General features: G+C 39.7%; 1 protein-coding gene across 7 annotated transcripts in view; it reads right to left on the minus strand.

Moving 5' to 3' along the window:
* The window catches only part of LOC138300566 (uncharacterized), a 960,785-nt gene that overhangs the window by 119,310 nt on the left and 819,255 nt on the right, over nucleotides 1-22,220 (minus strand). For all 7 annotated transcript variants that reach the window (XM_069240117.1, XM_069240136.1, XM_069240146.1 and 4 more), the window contains one exon: nucleotides 20,733-20,912. In XM_069240117.1, the coding sequence (XP_069096218.1) occupies nucleotides 20,733-20,912 (180 nt within the window). The remainder of the gene's footprint in view (nucleotides 1-20,732; nucleotides 20,913-22,220) is intronic.

Consider the following 22,220-nt stretch of genomic DNA (forward strand, 5'->3'; position numbering starts at 1 on the left):
AAAGTGCCTGTGGATGCATTTGGACATTGTTTCATCTGGTGAAGAATTAATTTTTCATACTTTGTGTTTTCTTGTGTGCTGAATTGCACAGTCAATATTGCTACCGCAGCATCATAGTCATTGTCTTCACCAATGGCTGGAAGTGGTTAAAAATATGTTATGTTCTCCTCTCTCAACTGGTATAGCAGGATGGCTTTTTTGGCTATTGGGTCAGTCTCGTTGGTGGCCTTGAGATAGTTCTCAAACCTTACTACCCACACTTTCCACCTTCCTGCCACTGAGGAAGATGCAGACAGCATGTCGAATGACTGTATGACATTTGCTGCGTGTTGAAGCATGATAAGTAGTGCCAAAGATCACTATGCTTTCTGGGCTGACATGTATGTGGAAACATTGGTTCACTTTCTCCCTCAGAGGAAATGCTTACAGCTATTACATCTGCATTGGTTCCAAGTTTTGGAGGTAGGAGTCACGAATCTGCTTTCTTGAGGCACAATGTGCTAATAAACACGTAGTCTCAAGCGTCTTGAAGCACTTGTGTACCGAGGATGGACTGGTTCCATCGTCAGCCCTGGTGGGCGTGCGCTGAGGATGGAACTCTTTCATCCTCTGCACACAAGCAGAAAATCCTTCTGCTGTTTACAGCAGAGGGATTTCCTTTTTAATTTTATAGCCCTGCGAGCAGAGAAAAGCTATCAGCTCACTTCACTTTCACTGCTTTGGTGCTCGTGGGGCTATCTCAGCCCCCGAACACCGAAGCACATGGGAGAAGTATTGTGGGAAAGGGGAGAATCTTCCTTCTCCAACGGTACCCTTCCCAAGTGGGTCCTTGCTTGCGGATCACCCAAGGAGGGTAATCCCCAAGTAGCGATCCACCCCACTAGGCACCAGGGATTTTTTTTTGTGGCAGGGAATGGCCCCTTAGGCAAGGGCTGCTCCCCATAATGGGAAATACATTTTGGCCTTTTTTTCTGCATCTCTGGGGGCATATTGGCCTTATTTTTAGGCCAGTATGCCCCCGGGGGAAATATTAGTAATAGGCACCAGGGATTTTCATAAATATATGTTGGGGAGAAGCTATTGACCTAGACTCGCTCCCCATTATTGTGGCATTATTTTGGCCGTAATCCTTCCCCCTTGGGGCAACTGGCCCTATTTTCAGTCCAATCTGCTCCCGGGAGGGTGGAAGCAGAAAACCACTACACACCAGGGATTACTCTTTTACTCTTTCCTTTTATTTGTAGGGAAACAGCCTTACTGCCACTCTGTGGGGACAGACGTGAAAGCCCACAACATACAAGCAATTCTTTTTTTAATTTATAGGGTTAGAGGCTGCCCAGATAGACGTGGCCATGCCCCAATCTCCCCAAAAAAGGAAAACAAATATTTCCCCTCCAGGGGTGGTAGACTAGAAACCAGGAATTACCTTTTTTAGGTTCAGCGCACAAGTGCTTTGACCTGTTCTGAGTATTGTTGGATTTTAACCACACCTGCCACATTCCCATTACTTTATTTGTGGGCTTGCAGTTCAAAAATCACTTGATGTATTTGGCAAATCCTTTACATTTGTCCCACCTTGGGGCAGTTTGGTTACTTCATTGGACACCGACCCTGTTACTGGGATAATTGCATGATTGCCTTCAGCATAGGCAAACTACTTTTTTCTTTTGTCTGTGCTCTGTGCTGCCCTGGTGCTGACAGTGCTCAGAGCGTGAACTCGATGGGGGGCATAATTTTTACATTATAGGCACTTTGTTCTGCTTAGTGCACATTCTTTGCAGCAGGCATATTAACTCCAAGCTTCCACTAGACAAAAGTACATTCTCTTGGTTGTCATGACGCTCACAGCGCTCAGAGCGCGAACTCGATCGGCGGTATCATTTTTACATTATATGCACTCTGATCTGCTTAGTACATGTTCTTTGCAGCAGGCATATTAACCCTGTGTGCTACTGTGCTACCCTATGATGACACCAAGCTTCCACTAGACAAAAGTACGTTCTCTCTCCAGAAAGAAAATAAATAGCCAGAGTTATTTTTACATTTTAAACATTGTTTCTTTTACCTGCGCTCCGTGGCTTCCCTGGTGCTCACAGCGCTCAGAGCGCAAACTCGATTGGTGGTATTGTTTTTCCATTATATGCACTCTGATCACCTTAGTACATTTTGTTTACAGCAGGCATATTAAACCTGTGTGCTATCTTATGATGACTCCAAGCTTCCACTAGACAAAAGTACGTTCTCTCTCCAGAAAGAAAATAAATAGCCAGAGTTATTTTTACATTTTAAACATTGTTTCTTTTACCTGCGCTCCGTGGCTTCCCTGGTGCTCACAGTGCTCAGAGCGCAAACTCGATTGGTGGTATTGTTTTTCCATTATATGCACTCTGATCACCTTAGTACATTTTGTTTGCAGCAGGCATATTAAACCTGTGTGCTATCTTATGATGACTCCAAGCTTCCACTAGACAAAAGTATGTTCTCTCTCCAGAAAGCAAATAAATCGCCAGAGTTATTTTTACATTTTTACATTACATGCACCTAGTAATTTGCCAAGTACACGTTCTTTGCAGCAGGCACATTAATCCTCTGTGCTGTCTTATGATGACTCCAACCTTCTACTAGACAAAAGTATGTTCTCTCTCCAGAAAGAACATAAATCACCAGACTTATTTTGGCATTTTTACATTATATGCACTTTGTGATTTGCCTTAGCTCCCATTTTTATTTGGTGACCTAGGGGAATGCTGGGTGGAAGCAAGTATAGGGATCTGTGCAGATTATAGAAATTTCCATCACAGGAATGTGAGGAAAATGTGTTTTTTAGTCAAGGTTTGGGGTTTGCAAGGGATTCTGGGCATAACAACTTGGTGAGAGCCACACACGTTGCCCCATCCTGGATTTCCCCCACGTGTCTAGTTTAAAAAATCTACAAGTTTTCTCGGTTGCGCATGGTGCCAGCTGAGGTATGGCCCAAAAACCACAACTACCCACTTTGCAAAAAACGGGTCAGTTTTGCGTGAAACAATGTGATGCATCCATGTTGCGTTTTGGGGCATTTCATGTCGTGGGCACCAGGACTACCCTCACAAGTGAGGTACCAATCCTTTGGGGAGATTTTGGGAACATAGATTATAAAAACAAGTGTTAGCATCAATTGTATTTGTCAGCATCCGCACCTTCCAAATGTAAGGCAATGTGTAAGAAAGAAGTCATTTTTTGAAATAACCTCTAATTCACATGCTAGTATGGGTACCCACAAATTCAGAGATGTGCAAATAACCCCTGCTTCTAAACTCCATATCTTGTGCCCATTTCGGAATTACATAGGATTCCTTGACACCTATTTTTCACTACTTATATTTTACCATATTAATTGTTTTATACCTGGTATACAATGGAAACTCATTGCAAGGTGCAGCTCAGTTATTGGCTCAGGGTACTGTGAGTTTATAGAAAACCCACAAACCCACAAACCCTATATATCTCCAAAAGTAGAAATGTCCAGCAGATGTAATGGTATATATCATTGTGATGAGAACTTACAAATGAAAACATTCTCGCAAATGAATGTTTTTTCCTGCTAACTTTTTTTTTATTTCAACACTTGGATTCTTAGGAAAAACGTTGAAGGATCAACAGAAATGACCCCTTGCGGAATTCAGAATTTTGCCTAGTTTTCAGAACTGTAAGCTTTCTGGGATCCCCCATGGGTTTCACTCCGGGTGAAATCTCAGATAAGTACAATTACGCCATGGGTAGATCTATAGACTAGGTTGACACACCAATTTAATTGTGAATCAGGGTCCTAAATTAAGATAGGGCATTAGTTTGCACGTAGTTGCTCTCCTTCCAGTATGGTAAAATTCATAATTTTCCTCTGGCTCCCTTCTGAATGGGTTCTGGCTTTGAATCATTGCTCTGGGCCACGTAAACTCCTCTGCTGGCTAGCAGGAAGATTATAGAATTCCCCATACAATACTGTCATTTCACAGTGATCAGGCATATCCCTGGCAGTGGAAAGGGTAGGAACAGAATTTGCATGTGCTAATTGCTTTTTTCACACTGTGTCTTTCTTGGAAAGGCTTAACTACACAGAGACAAAGAAGAATAGCCAAACATCTGAAGCTAGACAAAGAAGGAAAACCCCTTTGAAGTTATAGAGTAAAATCACCAGTCAGCTCTGGCAGTGAGGGCTGTGGCTTAGGCTCCCAAAGAAGATCTTAAAAAAAAAAATCACTTGAAATGACCATGTCAGAAAGTCCCAAAATGCTGTGCAGGATGGGACAGGGGTAGAGTCATGATGTGCCATCCTAGGACTGGGCAGAGGTGCCTACCCTATGGTAAGCACCTCTGCCTACCAGTTTGATCAACCTTCTCTTTGGCTTTACTTAAGGTCTTACTAGAATTCCATCTTTTCTTGAATCTCCTAATCATATCTCTTTGTGTCTTGACAAAAGAACATTCAGTACTACAATTCCTCTTTGCTCTCACAAAATCCCCATAAAGAACGCTCAACCTCAGAGAAGGTAGGTGACAGCTTGATGCATGTAAAACAGAATTGCCTGCTGTTTTTTCCTAAATAGTGAAGTTCCGATTTTATTTCTCTGATTACATGGATGACGATCTAGGGACACCAAAGAGGGACAGCTGCAATTTATTGTAAATCTGAAATTTAAGTCATTTCGATTCATGAACTTGACAAATTACTTCAGTGCTGAAATAGATCGCTTCCATATGGTATGAAGGACAGTGATTTGGCAGTATAAGGTATACATTAATTAATCTGGCCAGGAGCAATCGAATAATGGTGATATATATTGAGCCACATTCAAAAATGGTGCTGCCTTTAGCAGTGATGTGACAAAGGTGCAGAGCGTACCAAAACAAGTTGACAGTCTTCTGCCAATAAATATCTGTACTGCAATGCTGCACACAGAGTGCCGAAACTTCTGTATTTTCCTCAAGGAGCTCACCTTGAATTATTGGTCCTGTGCTGCTTTCTGCACCGCTTGAGGTCAGAAGCCCACATGCAAACGTGCATATATATATATATATATATGTATGAATATATATATATATATGTTCACTTAGAAAAACAAAGTTACAGGGATGTTATAGTAGCCTAAGGTAACTATAACTTGCACCCCCACCATGCACAGTTTTTTCTTCAATAATTTGACTTCTAAAGTTTCATTCATACTTATATTGATGTTATAAAAGTTGACACGAGTGCTGCAATATCTGGGATAATAAGCAGTAAATGGCAAGCACACAAGTTATAGTTACCTTAGCCTGCAAGTAATAGTTACTCGAAATAATGTCCCTGTGACCTTTGTTTTTTTAAGTGAATTTCTAAGAAAAATGTTATTCTATTCCCTAACTATAACGTCCCTGTAACCTTTGGTTTTTCTAGTGAATTTCTAAGTTTTTTTTTTAACATAAAGTAATTTTTATTACTGTATGTTAATACAGCCACTGCTTTGCACAGCCCTTAGCAGTGTGTGGCGGGGGTTGGCACCAGAGCCTGGCCTGTGGCCTTCCCCTGCAGCCATCCCCCTATAACCACACAACCCCACGCTGCGCAAAGCCAATGTCCTCCCCATCCCACCTAACCACCCAACCCCACAATGAGCACATCCTTTGGTCATTCGCGGTGGGACTTGGCCGCAGGGCCTGTCTCTGTGTGTGCAAGAATAGGTGTGAGAGGGTGTCTCTGGGTGTGTGAGTGGCTGTGAGTGTGTCTGTCTTGGTTTGAGAGTAGGTGTGAAAGGGTTTATGTGGGTGTGAGAGTGGGTGATTGTGCTCTAATAGATGAAAGATGCATTCACCTCCACATAGGATTTCAGATCGTTTTTCAATTTGGAGCCAGAGTAAACACTCTTGCTTTGCTGAGGCCAAGAGTTAGTGTCACTTGTCCTTTTCAGACGTGGAGCTTCAACTAGTGCACCAGCTATGTTGATATTTGTAAGTGCTTATTATTGAAGTTTAAAGTCTGTGAAATGAGCATCATTGCAGAAGGGTCACCTGCTTGTTCACCCAACAAGAGTCCACAGTTTGCACAAAATGTCTATCCAACTAGAGAACTTTCCATTGTTTATTTAGTAAGTGCTACCTCTTTGGATAAATGTCCACTGTGGGGAAGGGGGGCCGAGTGGCCCCCCTCCCCCGGCCAATTTAGGCTCCAGGGGCCCCTTCCCCCAGGCCCATCCTTTTAATATTTAATTATTTTTTGGGAGGGAGGGGGGCCACACAGTTCGCCTACCATGGCCAGTTTCAGCCCCAGGGACCCCATCCCCTGGTGCCTGACCTAAATAAAAAAAAATGTACTTGGGAGGTGAACTGCTTGGCCTCAGGGACTCCATCCTCCAGCACCAGGCCTTTTTTAATAATAACTTTTTGGGGGAGGGAGGGGACACATGCTGCCCCCCTCCTCCAGCTGATTTTGGCCCTGGGATCCAATCTCTTGGGCCCAGGCAATCTGTCCTTGGTGCCCCTCAGGGCATGCATTGTACAATGGGACCACAGGGGGAAGGTGAAACCTCTCCGCCTCCTGTGGGAGCCAGCATTGCTTAAACACACAAGGAGCTGCTAAAGGTGTAGCTCCCTGTCTGCAAAAGCAATTGTTTCCTCTGTTTCCGTGCCTGCTGGAACCGGAGTGATGCTCTGAGTTGGCGGGAATTGGCACTATTCCCGCCAAGTTACAGCAAACCTTTATGTCTTGGGCTGGGCAACCTGGGACATAGCAAGAGTTGGCTCTGAGGAGTGGCAGTCCCTGGAGCCATCATTGGCTCCAAGAGGGGGCCATGATTAACTTGAGGTGGGGGTCTGCAACAGACCCCCTTCATCATCTTTTTTCAGCACCGAGGAGATGGTGGTTCCTGGGGCTGCGGAGGGGGCAGGTGGCCCCCGTTAAATTCAAATGATTGGCCCCAGAAAGGGGGCAGTCCCTGGGGTGGCGCAGGCCTCTGCATTTATTTAATAATTTGTCTCGGGGAGGTGGTGGTCTATGGGGCTGCAGGAGGACGTACGGGCCCGTGTTTATTTAATCATTTGCCCCAGGGGAGGTGGCAGTCCCCAGGGCTATGGGGGCCGTACAGCCCCTGCATTCATTTCTTCATGTGGCCTGGGGAGGTGGCCGTCCCTGGGGCTGTGGGGGCATACGGCCCCCGCATATAATTAGATGAGTCCTGGGGATGTGGCAGCCCCCGGGGAAGTAAATAAGCCCAGAAGGAAGTCCCCATGTGCCCCCCTCCTTTATTTTCACATGTCCCTGGGACCTGGCCTACCTGGGTTCTTTAGTAAAACAAGCACAGAAGACTATGCTTGATGTTTTATATTTTTGCTGCAAACTCACCCCAAAATCACAGCATTTTTTTTTTTTTAAAGTGCTTTTGTGCCCTGGCAGGTCCCTCTGCCTGCCCAACACCAGAGCAAAGGGGTCAAGGCATCCCTAACCTTGTCCTTTTTCTTTCTTTTTCATTTTTGTCAGGGACTTGGCTGAAGCAGAGTCCCAAGATGGCTGCCAACACTTCCTGGTTGAAATGATGGCAGCCAATCAGAGCTCTGCAGATCTCTGCACGAGCTCGTCAGTATTCATGAAGTGCTCGTGACCCTAGATATACAAATTTGGATTTCCTTTAATAGCTCAAAAAGGAGATTCTCCCTTTTTCTCGGCCCGTGCTTGACAGATCACCATACCATGAAACTTTCCGTGCCCAGCAAGACTCACCAGTACACTTTTTAAAGAAATTTTTGTGAATGTCAAATGGTGCCAAAGATATAAATAAGTCCAAAATGTTTTTTCTATGGTCCTAACTATGATTACCTACTGGTGACCGCCAGTAGGTAATATATATATATATATATATATATATATATATATATATATATATATATATACACACACATATATATATATATACATTTATATATATATATACACACACATATGTATAAATATATATATATTCACTTAATCAATGGTTACAGCAACTCATGGGCCCCTGCCATGCACAGTTTTTTCCTAAGACTTTTTACTGCAGATAGTATATTGATATTACCACCGATGTTATCAAAGATATCATGAGTGCTGCAATCTGTGCGGTAATTAGCAGCGGATGGCAAGGGCGTGAGTTATAGTTACCTTAGGCCATGAGACTTGATATAACTTTAACTATAACAGGTGCATTTTTATTTTTATGGTTTTGTATGTTTAAAATGTGAGCCTAACTACAATCTCCCTGTAACCTTTGTTTTTTTCAGTGAAAATCTATGTTGTCTTAACATAAAGTAATTTTAATTCGTTTATAATAAACCAATCACCACTGTGCATGGCATTTGGCCATGCGCGGCAGGGGTTAGCTTCAGGATCCCTTGTTACCACCCAACCCTGCACCATGCAGCCCCTTCAGCCGTGCGTGGGGAGGGTTTTTTCACACAGGGCCTGTCCCGTGGCCAGGCCTTGCAGCCAATCCCTTTAAGAATCCAACTCCATTCTATGCATGGCCTTTGGCCATGCGCAGCAGGGATTGCCTGACTTGCGGCCAGGCCTTGCAGCCAACCGCCTATAACCAAGACTTTGTTGAATGATATACTTAGAATGAGATATTCCAGGAGAAACTGAAAGGAAAAATGTATTTGTCAAGTAAAAAGAGTGTGATTACATTTTAGAATATACCTTAAATATTTGAATTTGAAAAGTAATTAAAGCAGGAATGTAACTACAAACACACCTAGGCTGGAACCCTCAGCCTTAACCTCTAGGCCACAGGTGACTCTTTGCTATGCAGTGCTATGCAGGCCCCCCTGTATTTATATTAGAAGTTTTGACCTGGGGATGTGGCGGTCCCTAGGGCTGTGGGGGGGCCATGTGGGCCCCCCGCATTACCTTAACTCTTGCCCCAGGGAGGTGGCTGTTCCTGGGGCTTTCATGAGCCTTAGGAGGGGGCCCCGTGCAACCCCTCCTATTTTTTTGGTATGCCCCCTGGACATGGTCCACCGGCAGGCAAAATGAAATGCAAGCACTGGAAACCGGGATTGTTGTTTTTTTTTTTTAATCAATTCAGAATTTGAGGATTTGCCACAATTTTCACTGTGATTTAAAAAAAATATACTTTTCAACCTTGTGGAGGAGGGTTCCCTGGGGGACCCCTGCATCAAGGCTAGATGGTTAAGGTAAAAATATCCTGCACCCTTTGGCTGATACAGAGTCTCAAAATGGCTGTCAACACTTCCTGTTTGAAGTGTTGGCAGCCAATCAGATCTCTGCATGAGATCTGGAGTATTTCCAAAACCTATGACGCCTCCAGATACACACATTTGATTTTCTGTTAATATTTCAAAAACTACTGAACTGATTTACACCAAATAACAAAAAGGCTTCTTTCTGGACCAAAAGCTACCTTTCTGCCAAAGTTGCTGTAATTCCGTCCAGCAGTTCGGTTCAAAATCCCTATGAGAATTATAATGGGGAATGCACTTTTTTTGACACCCACCTTTTTCTCGGCCCTCGCTTGACATATCACTCCGAAACGTCTCATGCACAACAAGATTCTCAGGCACACATTTTTTGGAACGTTTTGTGAAGATTCGTCAAACTGTGTCAAAGATATATCCAAGTTAAAAAATGCTTTTTCAATGAAAACTATGTTCTAACTATATATATATATATATATATATATATATATATATATATTTTCTTTTTTTTTCTTTTTCTTTTTTAACTTTTTTTTTTGCACTGAAAGAACCAAAAGCTTGCCCCTGCTGCCAACCCCAGGAATAATCTAATGCCACGCCATGCACGCCTTTGGTAGTTCACAACGGGTTTAGGTGTGTACGTGGGTGTTTTTTTATTTTTTTGCCAATCCTTCACAAGTTTACACAGGGGAGGAGTGGGAGTGTGCTGAGCACCATGGTGGAGCCATGAATACCCGATCAGCCCGGTGGGAACACTGTAATACGGTCAAGGGGACACCACCACTATGGCAGTGGCATCCTCCCTGTGAGTTTGTCAGTCGGCTTGTCCAACCGCCAAACTCATAATGAGGGCTAAAGTCTTTTGCCATTTCTGCAGCAGTCTTGAAGCAAAGGATTAGCACAATGCCATCCATGCAGAGCTCAGAAAAAGCTAAACCTCTCTGAAGAGCTATAATACATACCTGAAAAACATATCAGGTGTTGCTTTTATTCATTCCAGGTTAGCTTAGATTGCATTTTACCAGTCCAAAGCTGTAATACTGTGCCTGGAGTGGTAAAAGGCTTTTATCATTTTACAGCTAAAATAAGTAGATACATTATTTTATTAAATATAACAATTAGTAATATAAAAAAAAATCATATCTATTATAAAAACTACATATCTCTATCTATCTATCTAATGATCTATATATATATATATATATATATATATATATATATATATATATATATATATAAATTAATACATGCATATCATTTATAAAATGAACAAGATTGAAATTATATAAATTATATAAATTATATGATATAAAATATAACTAAAACAAATTAAACTCTATACAAAATTGGAATATTCAAATATTTTTTAAAACAATAATCACAGTTACTATTAAACTTAAATCTTAAAGCATTAATAAAAATATACACAACTTAGAAACAAAGAAAACTCCAGTCAACCAAAAGGTATAACAACCCATAAACTAAAGAAAATAAAATTTACTTCCCAAACTCCTACTTATGCAAAGCTAAACCTCTCTGAAGAGCTATAATACCTATGTGAAATATATACCAAGAGTTGCTTTTATTTATTGCACCTTGGCTTTTATGGTATTTTAACAATCCAAAGCTGTTATACTGTGCCTGGATAGGTAAAAGGATTTCATCATTTTACAGTTAAAATAAGCAGATAAAGTATTAATTAAATATAAATATAAACATTAGTAATGTGCTAAAATTCATATCTATTATAAAAACTACACATATATAAATGTATACATACATATCAATAATATAATTCGCAAGATTAAGATTATACCATATAATTATTCAACAAATAAATTAAAGAAAGCATAAAATAAAAACATAAAATTAAATAGGTACTTAAAAACTCAAAAATGTAACTAAAAATAATGAAGCAATATACAGAATTGCAACATTCAAATATATATTTGTACAACATATTCACAGTTGCTATTAAATTGAAATCCTAAAGTATAAATAAAAATATATATAATTTAAAATCAAAGACAACTTCATCCAACCAAAAGGTATAAAAACACATGAACAAAAGAACATAAAATTTACTGCTCAAACTCCAACTTAATTAACATTAGAATAAGTATTTCAATTTGGAGGAGTCTAATTTTCTAAACCCAGCCTAAAATTAGTAACAGATGGGAATTAATTGAAGTCCAATTTACTATTCCCACTTTAATCTGAGCAGCAATTGAGTTAAGTATTGGAACCAGGAGGGGTTAGATTTGCTATTCATACTTCAGTGGAAGCAAAAGAGGGGAAGAGTTGGACTTTGGAGGAGTCAGATTTACCATTCCCTTTTCAAACTGAGCAACAATGGTGAAAGTAAAGCACTTTGGAGGGATTACGGACCAAACTTATAACATCATGTGCCTTGCAAGGGGATGCAGAGTGACACAAAACCTAAAATGAGATTTATCAAGAAGTACAAGGCCACCTTGTATGGCCCTGTGGGGCTTGGTATATCTAGAGTAACACAAGGCAGCGAAAACACTGCCTTGCGCTACTCTGCAGCAGAGAGGTGTGCCATGGGTGGAGAGTGGGTGTTCCCACGCATCCACCCATGCATTCTGGCACACTCTCTGATTTACCAACACTGGTAGACCTGAGGCGCAATGAGGAGAAATATCTTTATTTTGTATTGTTGTTTCCTCTTTCTAAGAGTACTGTATTGTGCAGTACACTTACAAAGAGGAAAATGCCTCTAGGGGATTGTTTTTGTGTAGGAAGGTACCCCCTTCCAGCACCAAAACAATCCTGCCTACAAAGCAGGCACCCTTGCACTATGGTGCAAGGGTGTCGGTGTTGGTGCTAGGCAGCAGTTTGCGGGCCAGTGCAGGCAGAGAGCAGGAATGCCCTGTATAATCTTAAATACGGCACATTCCTGCCCTCTTCTGTTCACACAGCGGATCATGGTGACTTGCTGCATTGCTTTGCATGAATATTTGTTAAATATGATCCTACATTTACTAATACCACTTGAACATAAGCAAATGTAGAGAAAGTGTTGGACTTTGGTAGAGCCAGATTTGTATTTCCCACTCCAGAGTATGCAACAGCAGGGAACATGTTGTACTTTGTAAGGGTCAGATTTACTATTCCCATTACATCATAAGCAAAAATAGGAAATGTTTGGGACTTTTGACTTACTATTCCCACTGCAAACTGAGCAACACTTACTGGTGTAAGTATTAAACTTTGAAAGAGTCAAATATACTACTCCTATTCCACTCCGACCTAAGTAACAGTAGAGAAAGTGTTGGACTTTAAAGAGGTCAATCTTATAATACCCATTCCAACATGATCAGCAGTAGAAAATGTTTAGAAATATAATACATCACATTCTGTCTTCCAAAACCAAAATAACCTAAAAACAATACATGGAATCAAAGTAAAAAAGTATTAAACGTACATATGTTACAATTAAGTACAAGATATTGGGCCAGACAACTGGCACAACACTTTATGGGTGAGATTCAAAGTGGTGCTAAGAGGTAAGACCATAGCATTTCTTAGAAAGAGCATAAAGAAAATTCAGTACAGATGTTCAGACTGAAGAGACTACTCCCTGGCTTGCAGAAGAAGGATATGTCAACTACAGAGGAAGAGATGCAAAGAGTGATTGAAGCACATAAAATGACTCAAAAACAGGTTATCATGAAAACTGCTTAGACCATCTGAATGGCATTGTGGTGGTTTTGTATGTACACAGTAAAGACAGACCTATCTCCTATCTCCTAAAGCGATAGCCACAGATTTAGTAGATAGGCTGCTTAGAGTGATTAGGTCTCTTTTGCTCCCAGATAAAGCTGGCTGTATGCTGAAACAATATTAGGCAGCTACACATGCACTGGCCATAGTTCACTGTTTCAAGGGCCCCATGCAGCGATACTGGTGGATACTGAAAAGGCTTTTATTACTGTCGCCTGGAGATATTTGTTCTGCTCCCTTACAAATATGAGTGTGGGCCCAGTCATTTAAAAAAAAAAAAACTCCAAATTCTAGTAGAACACTTCCCATTTTGCGGTGGCAGGATTGTTCACTGTCTTTCTGTATGTGGGCATGATTGATAATAAATGGATGGATCAGGCGTGACAGCTTTGTGCAGGAACTGCGGTGTGCCCTTGCTGTAAAAGATCACATGTCCTTATAAGCAAGGGGCATGCTATTTCTGAATTTGGGGTACCTCCACTGCACAGGGAACAAATATTTGGGGCATTCATTTTGGCTGTGTGTAAGTGGTCTAAATGATATCCTTTCATGAGTGCATGAAAAAGTATGGCAGCCTATACTGAATGTGAATTTAACTGAATTGAGATATCTGGTCATTCATGTGGCTGTGGTTGAAGACACTTACTCGATGCAAAATACAGTCCATTTGATTGGCTCCTCTCGCTCTATTATCCACACCATGACTCCCCTTTGCTACTGAGTCCCTATGTTTTTAATTAGCTGGGGGACTCAAGGCTGGCTTTCAGTGTTAAAATGTGTAACTTTGTATGTAAGAATAATTGTCACACATTGCTAAATATCATGTAGCTAACCCCTGTTCTTATGATGGTCCACTTCTCTCTTTGTGTAGGACCGAAATGTCACCAACCTTTGTGCCTGAAAATGTAATTTTCTCATAAAATGTTTTGATTGTACCCATATTGCGAATTGCCATCCCAGCACTGGCCTACATCACTGTACTGTTACCTTACTGTAAATATTAATTGCACGCTCATATTCCTGTTGACACTAAATAACAGTACTATTAATTTAGATTATCCTAGCACCAAATCATATGAAATACTGATGCCTATATTGCACTGATAGAGTCAGCTGTAGATTGTGTAAAATAACCTGTATGAGTGTAGAAGCAGAGGTACCCAGCCCTTTTGAGGTCATGAAACCTGCAGTTCACAAAATCACAAGGTTTTTCCACAATGTAGATAAGTCTTCCATGAGTCGAAAAAGGCTTTCTCTCCAATAAAAGGAGTTTTGTGACTCCGATTACAAATAGTATTGGGCGCTAATGGAGTGTCCCCCTCTTATTTGAGATTCTGAATGTGATGTATTATAGTCTGTGACTTTAATTGTGGTCACACACCACTGAACAGCAAGGGCAGTAATATAATGAGACAGCTTTTCATTTTCCCCTTTACCTTCCTTTGTCCTTTGGAAATTGTGTGATCACGGGCCCTAAAATTTAAAAAACTTTTTCCCAATTGCGAATGCACCTGCATGGACAGAGTTTGCCATGCCTTACAAGCTTCCATCCCTGCATTCACAACAAATCACAGCGAGGAGCAAATTGTGGCCTGCCTCATTATTAATAATCATAAATCAGGCAATTTTTTGACCTCCCCATGAAAGTACAATTTGCAATGTGACCTGTTATTGCATAGATCACTTTACAAATAACAATCACGATTGCAATCCAGTCAGTGTGAAAATAGTGTTGAAGCAGATATGCTAATTAAGAAAATTATTAATGATGTATATATATATATGTGTTTACTATTGAGAAAATGCGCAGAGAAATTAATCATAAATAAAATAACGTGCATGTTTGAAAATGTGCCCTGGGAGTGCAATCACCATATGTACTAAAATAACTGAAAATGTATGAAATAATGAAAATATATGAGAAAAATGTAATATTATGGCATAATGAGATGTATAACCTATGTTCTGCATTAATTTGTAGTGCTAAATTAACTGAACTAAAGGCCTAGTTTCCCTGGGCCTCGCACACTCGAAGATCTGAAATACTAAACGTTGCAAAGGTCTGGAAGCACACACTGACCATGACCCGCTTGATGTTAAAGTTACTTAGCTAGAATTTTCTGCAGTGTACCCGCAGACAGGAGATGATGAAGACAATTTGATAAAATTATGTGCAGAGCAGGCTAAATGTACTTTCCCAGGACTTGAACAATAGAGGCACTGACTGAAGAGGAACATGCAACAATTTCGATACCTGATGATATAATGAAATTAGTAGATTCAGTAAACAAAAACTATAGGTTAAAGTCATATCTGCTGACTGACAGACCAATTAGCAATTAGGGGGATGGACTGGGTGACCCTAACAAAAAGTCATGACAAGGGGCAAAAATACAGAGGTGCGGGAGGAGAATTGATGATGTCAGAAGATGCTGTCCGAGGTGCTGATATCGGGCTTATAATCTGTGAGCCTGATCCATAGCTGACTAATTGATGACCTGAAGTGAAGACTAATTTGTTGCTGATCCATCCTGGATAGGTAGTTATGAAAATGTGACTGATGATTTTTATGCCTTTTCTTCTCGGAACCAACAGCGCTGATTATAAAAATTCTGACTTAGGCAGATTTTTCCAAATTAGTGTTTTCTCCAAATTGTTTTTCGTATGAAGACCCACATGCTGATGCTAATCTTGGTTAGATAGGCTGTTAAGTGTGACGTTGACAGTGAAAAATGACTGACAAACTTATTTGCGGAACTTTGCTTTTAATGCTGGTATTCTTAGCTTATGAAAATCACATTGTCGCATACGTTTTATTCAAGTGATGATGTTCTATTAATAAATTAATGAACTGAGTGGATTGACTAAAGATTGAATTAACAGGATGATTTAGAGTTGTAATTAATAGGGAAATAAAAATTGTTAACCCTTACCGAGTTGTGGTTATTCATGAGTAGAGGGTTCTAAGGTGTTTTTCTATAAAATGTTTCTTGATTATTGATATGAATTATTGGTTCAGTAGTCACTGCATGACTAGGATACTCCATGCGATTGAAAAAGGTTCATCGACCTATACGCATCCCCTTGTAAGGTTACTTACTACGGACCAGGCGTGCTAACAATAGCACATACCTGGTTTGTGAAGGGGAATCATATACCTGGTCCATGGTGTCCTAAGTGAACTGCCCCAAAGAATCAATTGTGTTTAATACATATGTATCCAGATTCATGGGACGATATCACGATGTCTTGTATGTTTTTATTGGTAGTTTAAAATGGGCATACACAGCTGGAAAAATCCCCCAAAATCCATCATGATAAGAGGACTATTTTGAATAGTATGCATTCCTTGGCTCCTACATATTCACCAGAATTACCTATATGTGATAGTTCATGACCTCTTTCTTTGTCTCATAAGACAAATGGATTCTTTACTCTGGCAAGGAGCGTTTCCAGAATGTAAATGTCCAAAATGTATCAGTTGGTAAACAATGTGGTTTGGTAATGGCTGCACCACTGAACGGAATATCTGACTGTAATAAAAGATCAGTTGCTAGATATGAGTGATGATCCTGTGATCAAATTAAACATTTGGTCACAAAGGAATGAATGCTCAAAACATACTTTGCAGTCACCATCTTCCAGAAGGGCCCCCTTTTGCTACCCATTTTTTGTTCTGTGTATGGTGAGATTCACCAAAAAGCAGTGAAGTCATCTGGTTGAATCATAGGGGAACTTCACTTACTCAGGTTGTTGGTCTAATGGGATGCACAGGGTGGGAACACATTGGGATATCAAAACTGGTAGCAATGATGACACCTGGGTGTATTAACTCGTTAGACGAACTGAACTCCAATCTGAACCTAGTCCTGAAACCATGCTGTTATTATTTTCCTGCATATATAACTTTACCTGCGATTTGGCTAATTGAAGGCTAATTGAAGATAAAACACTGATTTTTAATGCCCCCGACCCATGTACAAAGCTAAGGCAAGCTGAGTGGCTGACTTAGGGGTATTAACTGGGTGGCTGTATATCTACATTTTAACAGAGAACAACTCAATGATATGCTTTTGATGTGTTTCAGGGAGGAAGAAACTATAGTTCACTTGTATGAAGATGGATAACCTCGCTGGTGCATGAGATAATCGAGGACAGTGGTTGAATGGAATTTGAAGCATCTTTGGAATGTGTTGTGAAGCCACGAATATGAAAAATGGGGTATGCGGTGAATTTTCTTTTCAGTATGGGGATGATCCTGAGCGAGTAGATATGTGTCTTGCCAGCTGATATGGTTTATGAGATCCATAATTGATGTTGTTCCATGAAAGATCTAATATGACCACAATTGAGTGCAATTGGAGTAGATCATGAAATAGTCTGGTTATAGTAATTAAGCATCTGGAAATTATTTGTAGTTCCTTACTGATGTAGTGTGAAGAAACATGGTCACCCTGGATAATACTGGTGGGGGTAGTTGTTTATTTTTCGTGTCATAATCAGACAATGGAAGCTTTTAAGGATAGTTACATTGAAAGAGCACAGGAATCAGACAAGGGTTTTTTGGAAAAGGATTATTGAGGCAAGATTTTTTTTAACCATTCTGGTATTTAGATTATATGGGCTAGCAATATCTGTATTATTATATCTAAGAATTGCAGCAATACATGTATGTGTGTACTAGTGAAGTCAGATGACTGTGATGTGCAAGTGGGTGTAAGGAGAAGTTATTTCTCCATTATACTGCAAGTGGTATACTGAATGACAATAATATTGCAGCCATTACATAAACCTAAAAAAAACATTGCAAAGTAAGTGTATTGTAAATAGATGTGTAAGCTGAGAATAATAAATATATAGTTAACTTGACGATGTAGATGTAGGTAATGTAGTGGATGCAATACTATTACTATTGTAGGTAGATATTACTGACCTTAAGGTATGATTTAGAGTTTGGCAAATGGGGTTAGTTACTCCATCACAACGTGATGGATATCGCATCTGCTGTATTACAAATGTATTAGTTCCTATGGAAATCATAATAAGGTGAGGGATATCCGTCACGTTTGTGATTGGAGTAACCGTCTGCCAAACTCTAAATCAGGCCCTTAGTATAGTGTCACACAAACAATGAGGTGTGTGTGAGAGACAAAATCTCAATTAGCAGAGTGGATGCATTTTTCTATTAACATGATAATTTCAACATTGCATTACTGTAGATGTTCTGTGAACTATTTTATCCTGACAGAGCTTATTATGAAGCCAAAAGCTTTTGTGCGTGGCTGGATGAAATGCGTGTATCACTATCCGGGGTCAAATTACACAAGAATGGGGAGAGATACATTCATTGTTCATGATATAGAAGATGTCAGTGCCTGCCTTAAATGTGTTTCAGTTGTACTTTCCACAACCCCACAATCAAAACCAACCGCATAAGGTCAGCAAGCAGAGCAATCATGCTATGCCCCATACTAGTGTACGAGTGTAGTTTCTAAATACAATTATAATGCCTAATTTAGGTTTGTTTTAGTTAGTAAAATAAGACCAGGAACTATGGACATTAACGGATTTGTTCTCTTTCAGCAAATCATTTTAATTCAGCCATAGTTTACAGTGTCTTTCTCTCTGCTTCTAAATGTAACATTTCCTCAAGCTTCTGCGATCAGGGATGAGTACTCTGCAACATCCTACAGCAGCAGCTTTTTATTTAGGAAGCAAGACAGATTCTTTCCATTTCTTAGAGAACCAGAATTTGTCCTAGGAGCTAAGGAATTGTTCTTTATGACTTTTTGATTATGCTAATTCACTCAACTAACAAACTTTTACTTTCTATTGAATACATATTTCAATGAGAATAGTGTTTCAAGCCTTGCTTAAATGTTATGGTAAATTAGCTAATGACCTGTTTGTAAGATCTCTTATTTTCCCACAATCTAACTCCTCAGGATCAATTAACCTGGACTCGTCAACATTAGCCAAAAATAAACAGCAACAGGCACATATCTGAGCTGAAAATGTGTGCTAGGCAACAAAGTTACCTTACTTCCGGAACACTTATTCTACTGCTTCACCTACAGCGCCATCATTGTCAGAGATCTCTAGGGTTCCAGTGCACTGAGCTCCCCCACGCTTGCAGGAGACAGAGACGGGAAGGTCCTTTAAAGGAACTAGATTTCTGTGCAGCACATGGCAGGGTGGATCACTCAATGACAGTCTTCCTCCCCTTCATGAGTTCCTGACACCTTGTCAAGTCACCACCTAAAACTGCTTAACGGGGAGGTACCTTTTGCATCCAATGTATGGTAATGCCTGTCCTGTTATATTGTATTTGTTTATTTATTTAAGGTGTTCACTATGTTCCAATGTGTTGCCCTACGACCACTTCAGAACTCTTTGTGAATATGATGGTGATACTTTGACAATGTATTGGTTCAGCATATATGATGTACGATTTCCTTATTGTAAGTTTAGTTTCTGGTTTCGGTCTATAACGTACAAGTAATGGATGTGCCAATTTCAAGCGAAGTTTGGTAAGTAACGAGGGTCAGGTTGAGGAAATTCAGGCATTTGTGTTCGTGGTTCCACCTCTGTGACTTAGAGGTTGTATTGAATACTGGTTGGTGACTTCCATGTTGGCTGAACTGAGATTCCATGATTGAATGTATCAAAGGTCAAGCTCCTGTCAAGTTGCACAGGACTTTCTCCCAAACTAGCGAATGCCTGATGAATAAGATTTTGAATTTACTGTTTGCGTCAACTAGAAACCATCAGGTGCTTTGCAGTGCTTTATAGCAACCATTGCTATTCAAGGCAGAGAAGAGCCAATAATTAACAGAATGTGAGAACCTTCACAGTCTTAATACATTGATTCCAATTATTCCCTGCACTGGGTCAAAGAACTTATAAGTGGATAGGAAATGTACCTACATCATACAGAGACAGAACTATTCAAAATCCTTAAGAAAAAACTAGCTTGAGGCTGATTCCTCAAACAGCCCCAAAGTCAGTATGGACTTCTACAAGGCATTGCATGAGCAATGTCATTCAGAGTGATAGTCTTGTGAACTGCGAGGGCCATGAGAGTAGCCAATGAATAAGGGGCAGTGAGTGATGTACTTAAAGCAACTGTAACTTAGACCAATGAGGAAACAAATAAAAACATGGTTCAAAAGGGAAAAAAACTTTAATGCACTTGATGCTAAACTGGGGGTCTGTGGACCCCTGGGGACTCATGATGACTACTCAGAGGATTCATGACTGTTTAGAAAAAAAATAATATTGGTGGATTAATAACGTAAATAAACCTCAAAAGCAAATGGAAGATTTTGAAAATGATTGGTAAAAATGAAAGAATTTCAAATTAGTGATTAAAAATTAGGTTGGTATTATTAGCTTGCTTTATGGAGCAGCATAGGTATGGCAAACGGAATGTAGAATTGATGATTTACAGCCTCAACTGAAGCACTGGCATGTGCTGACATATTGCTTCATCTTTTACAAATAAAACTAGATTTTATGAAAACTTCAAAGTTCCCACTAATATTAGGAGTTCATTTTATGCATTCTTTGCGTTTATAAAACAAATATTTCATTATTTGTGTATTTGTTTGATGTATCCATTAATTATATGTCTTGTTTTGCGGTTCAACTTGTAGAAACTGCTTAGTTTGAGTCACAGCCTTTGGGTAGTGATTCATTGGGTGCCCACAGAACTCAAAAAGATAAGAACTGCTGCTTTAATGTGATTAGACTAAAACAACTGTATTAAGAGAATTTATTTTTCTTACCAATTCAAATATGGATTGATCCTCATCATTTCCTAAGGAAACACAGTGACCGTCTCCTTTCGGTTTCACAATCACATAATACTCTTGATGGAAGGCACACTGGAATTTGTAGCGGTTTTGTTCCAAATGAAGAAGGATGAAAAGATGGTCTTTCTTATAATCACTTTGCTCTGTCAGTGACTGTAAACAAATAGGAAGAAGGTGGACAATTAAATCTGAGATATCAAATATCGTGAATGCAAAACCAATAGACCAATGCATCTTGATGAAGCCTCTTATTATATAGATTACACATGTACCAGAAATCTATAAATTCTGTGAGAATGGTGAGAGTGTGACAAACATTGCTATTCCTCACAAAGGCATTAGTAAAGTTAAAGGTCACTTCACCTATAAAAGTGATTCTGTAGTATACATACTGAAGTGTCCTTGTCTTATAGTATACATAGGGATTACTACCATACCAATTCATAAAATAATTCTGCAACATCTTAGAGCCATCGAGAATCAAGACGCTAACTAACCTTTAGTGAGACATTTGCATGCCTTACACAATGGAGACATAGATACAGTGTAATTAATGGTGTGGGCAGAAAGTTTACAGGTGGAGACAGGTAAAAGGAAATACACAGGTTAGGAGTCGAAATTTAAAGTTGCATTAAACAACAATGAACCTAGCATTTTAAACTGTGATGAAGAACTGTATGTACATTTGTAATGTGTTATTGTTTCCAAGTACTTTTTGGTTACTGCTTGTAATGTGTTTGGAGACAGTGATAATGTTTAGGGTCTGGTGTAGCCAAGACCTTTTGATTTTACAATATTATGCATGATATAATTACATTTAGGGGCTTTCAGCCACCTCTCTCCATCCAATGGTCTGTTGTTGTGTCATTCACGTATTGCTTCCACCCACTACTGCATATATCTTGGGGCTGTAGACCAACCTACTTAGGCCACTGGTTAACTTCACTTTGAGTGACTGCATTTTACCAGTTGCCTTCAGTGCCAGTGTTTTTGTTTTTACTGCATAAATACTTTAGTGTTGCCTTTGTGTGGCCTAGTATGCTAGCAGGATGCTTCTGATGCACATTCCATCTTTATCATATCCCTTCTCCTACCAATGATGTTGTAAATTACTTTTGGAGTTTGTTTTGCTTTTCTGACTGCTGCTATTTCACAGCATACCAGATCAGATTGTGACCATTTAAATCTCTTCTATATTGTTATCCCCTTTTTACTTCTTTCTTTCTCTCCTTCTTTCCTAATTTCCTTCTTTCTTTCTTTTCTCTGTTTCTTTCCTTTTCTTTCTTTCTATTTTCTTCTTTCTTTCTTGCCTTTGCATTCTTTCCTTCTTTCTGTTTCTCCGTCTTTTATTCTTGAACCTTCTTTCTTTCTTCTTTTCTACTATTTCCTATCCTTTCCTTCCTTCCTTCCTTTTTTTTTTCTTTCTTTAATTTCTTTCTTTCCTTCCTTACTCTTTCTCTT

Source organism: Pleurodeles waltl, chromosome 1_2 (genome assembly GCF_031143425.1).
Source record: "Pleurodeles waltl isolate 20211129_DDA chromosome 1_2, aPleWal1.hap1.20221129, whole genome shotgun sequence".
In the NCBI taxonomy this organism is placed as follows: domain Eukaryota; kingdom Metazoa; phylum Chordata; class Amphibia; order Caudata; family Salamandridae; genus Pleurodeles; species Pleurodeles waltl.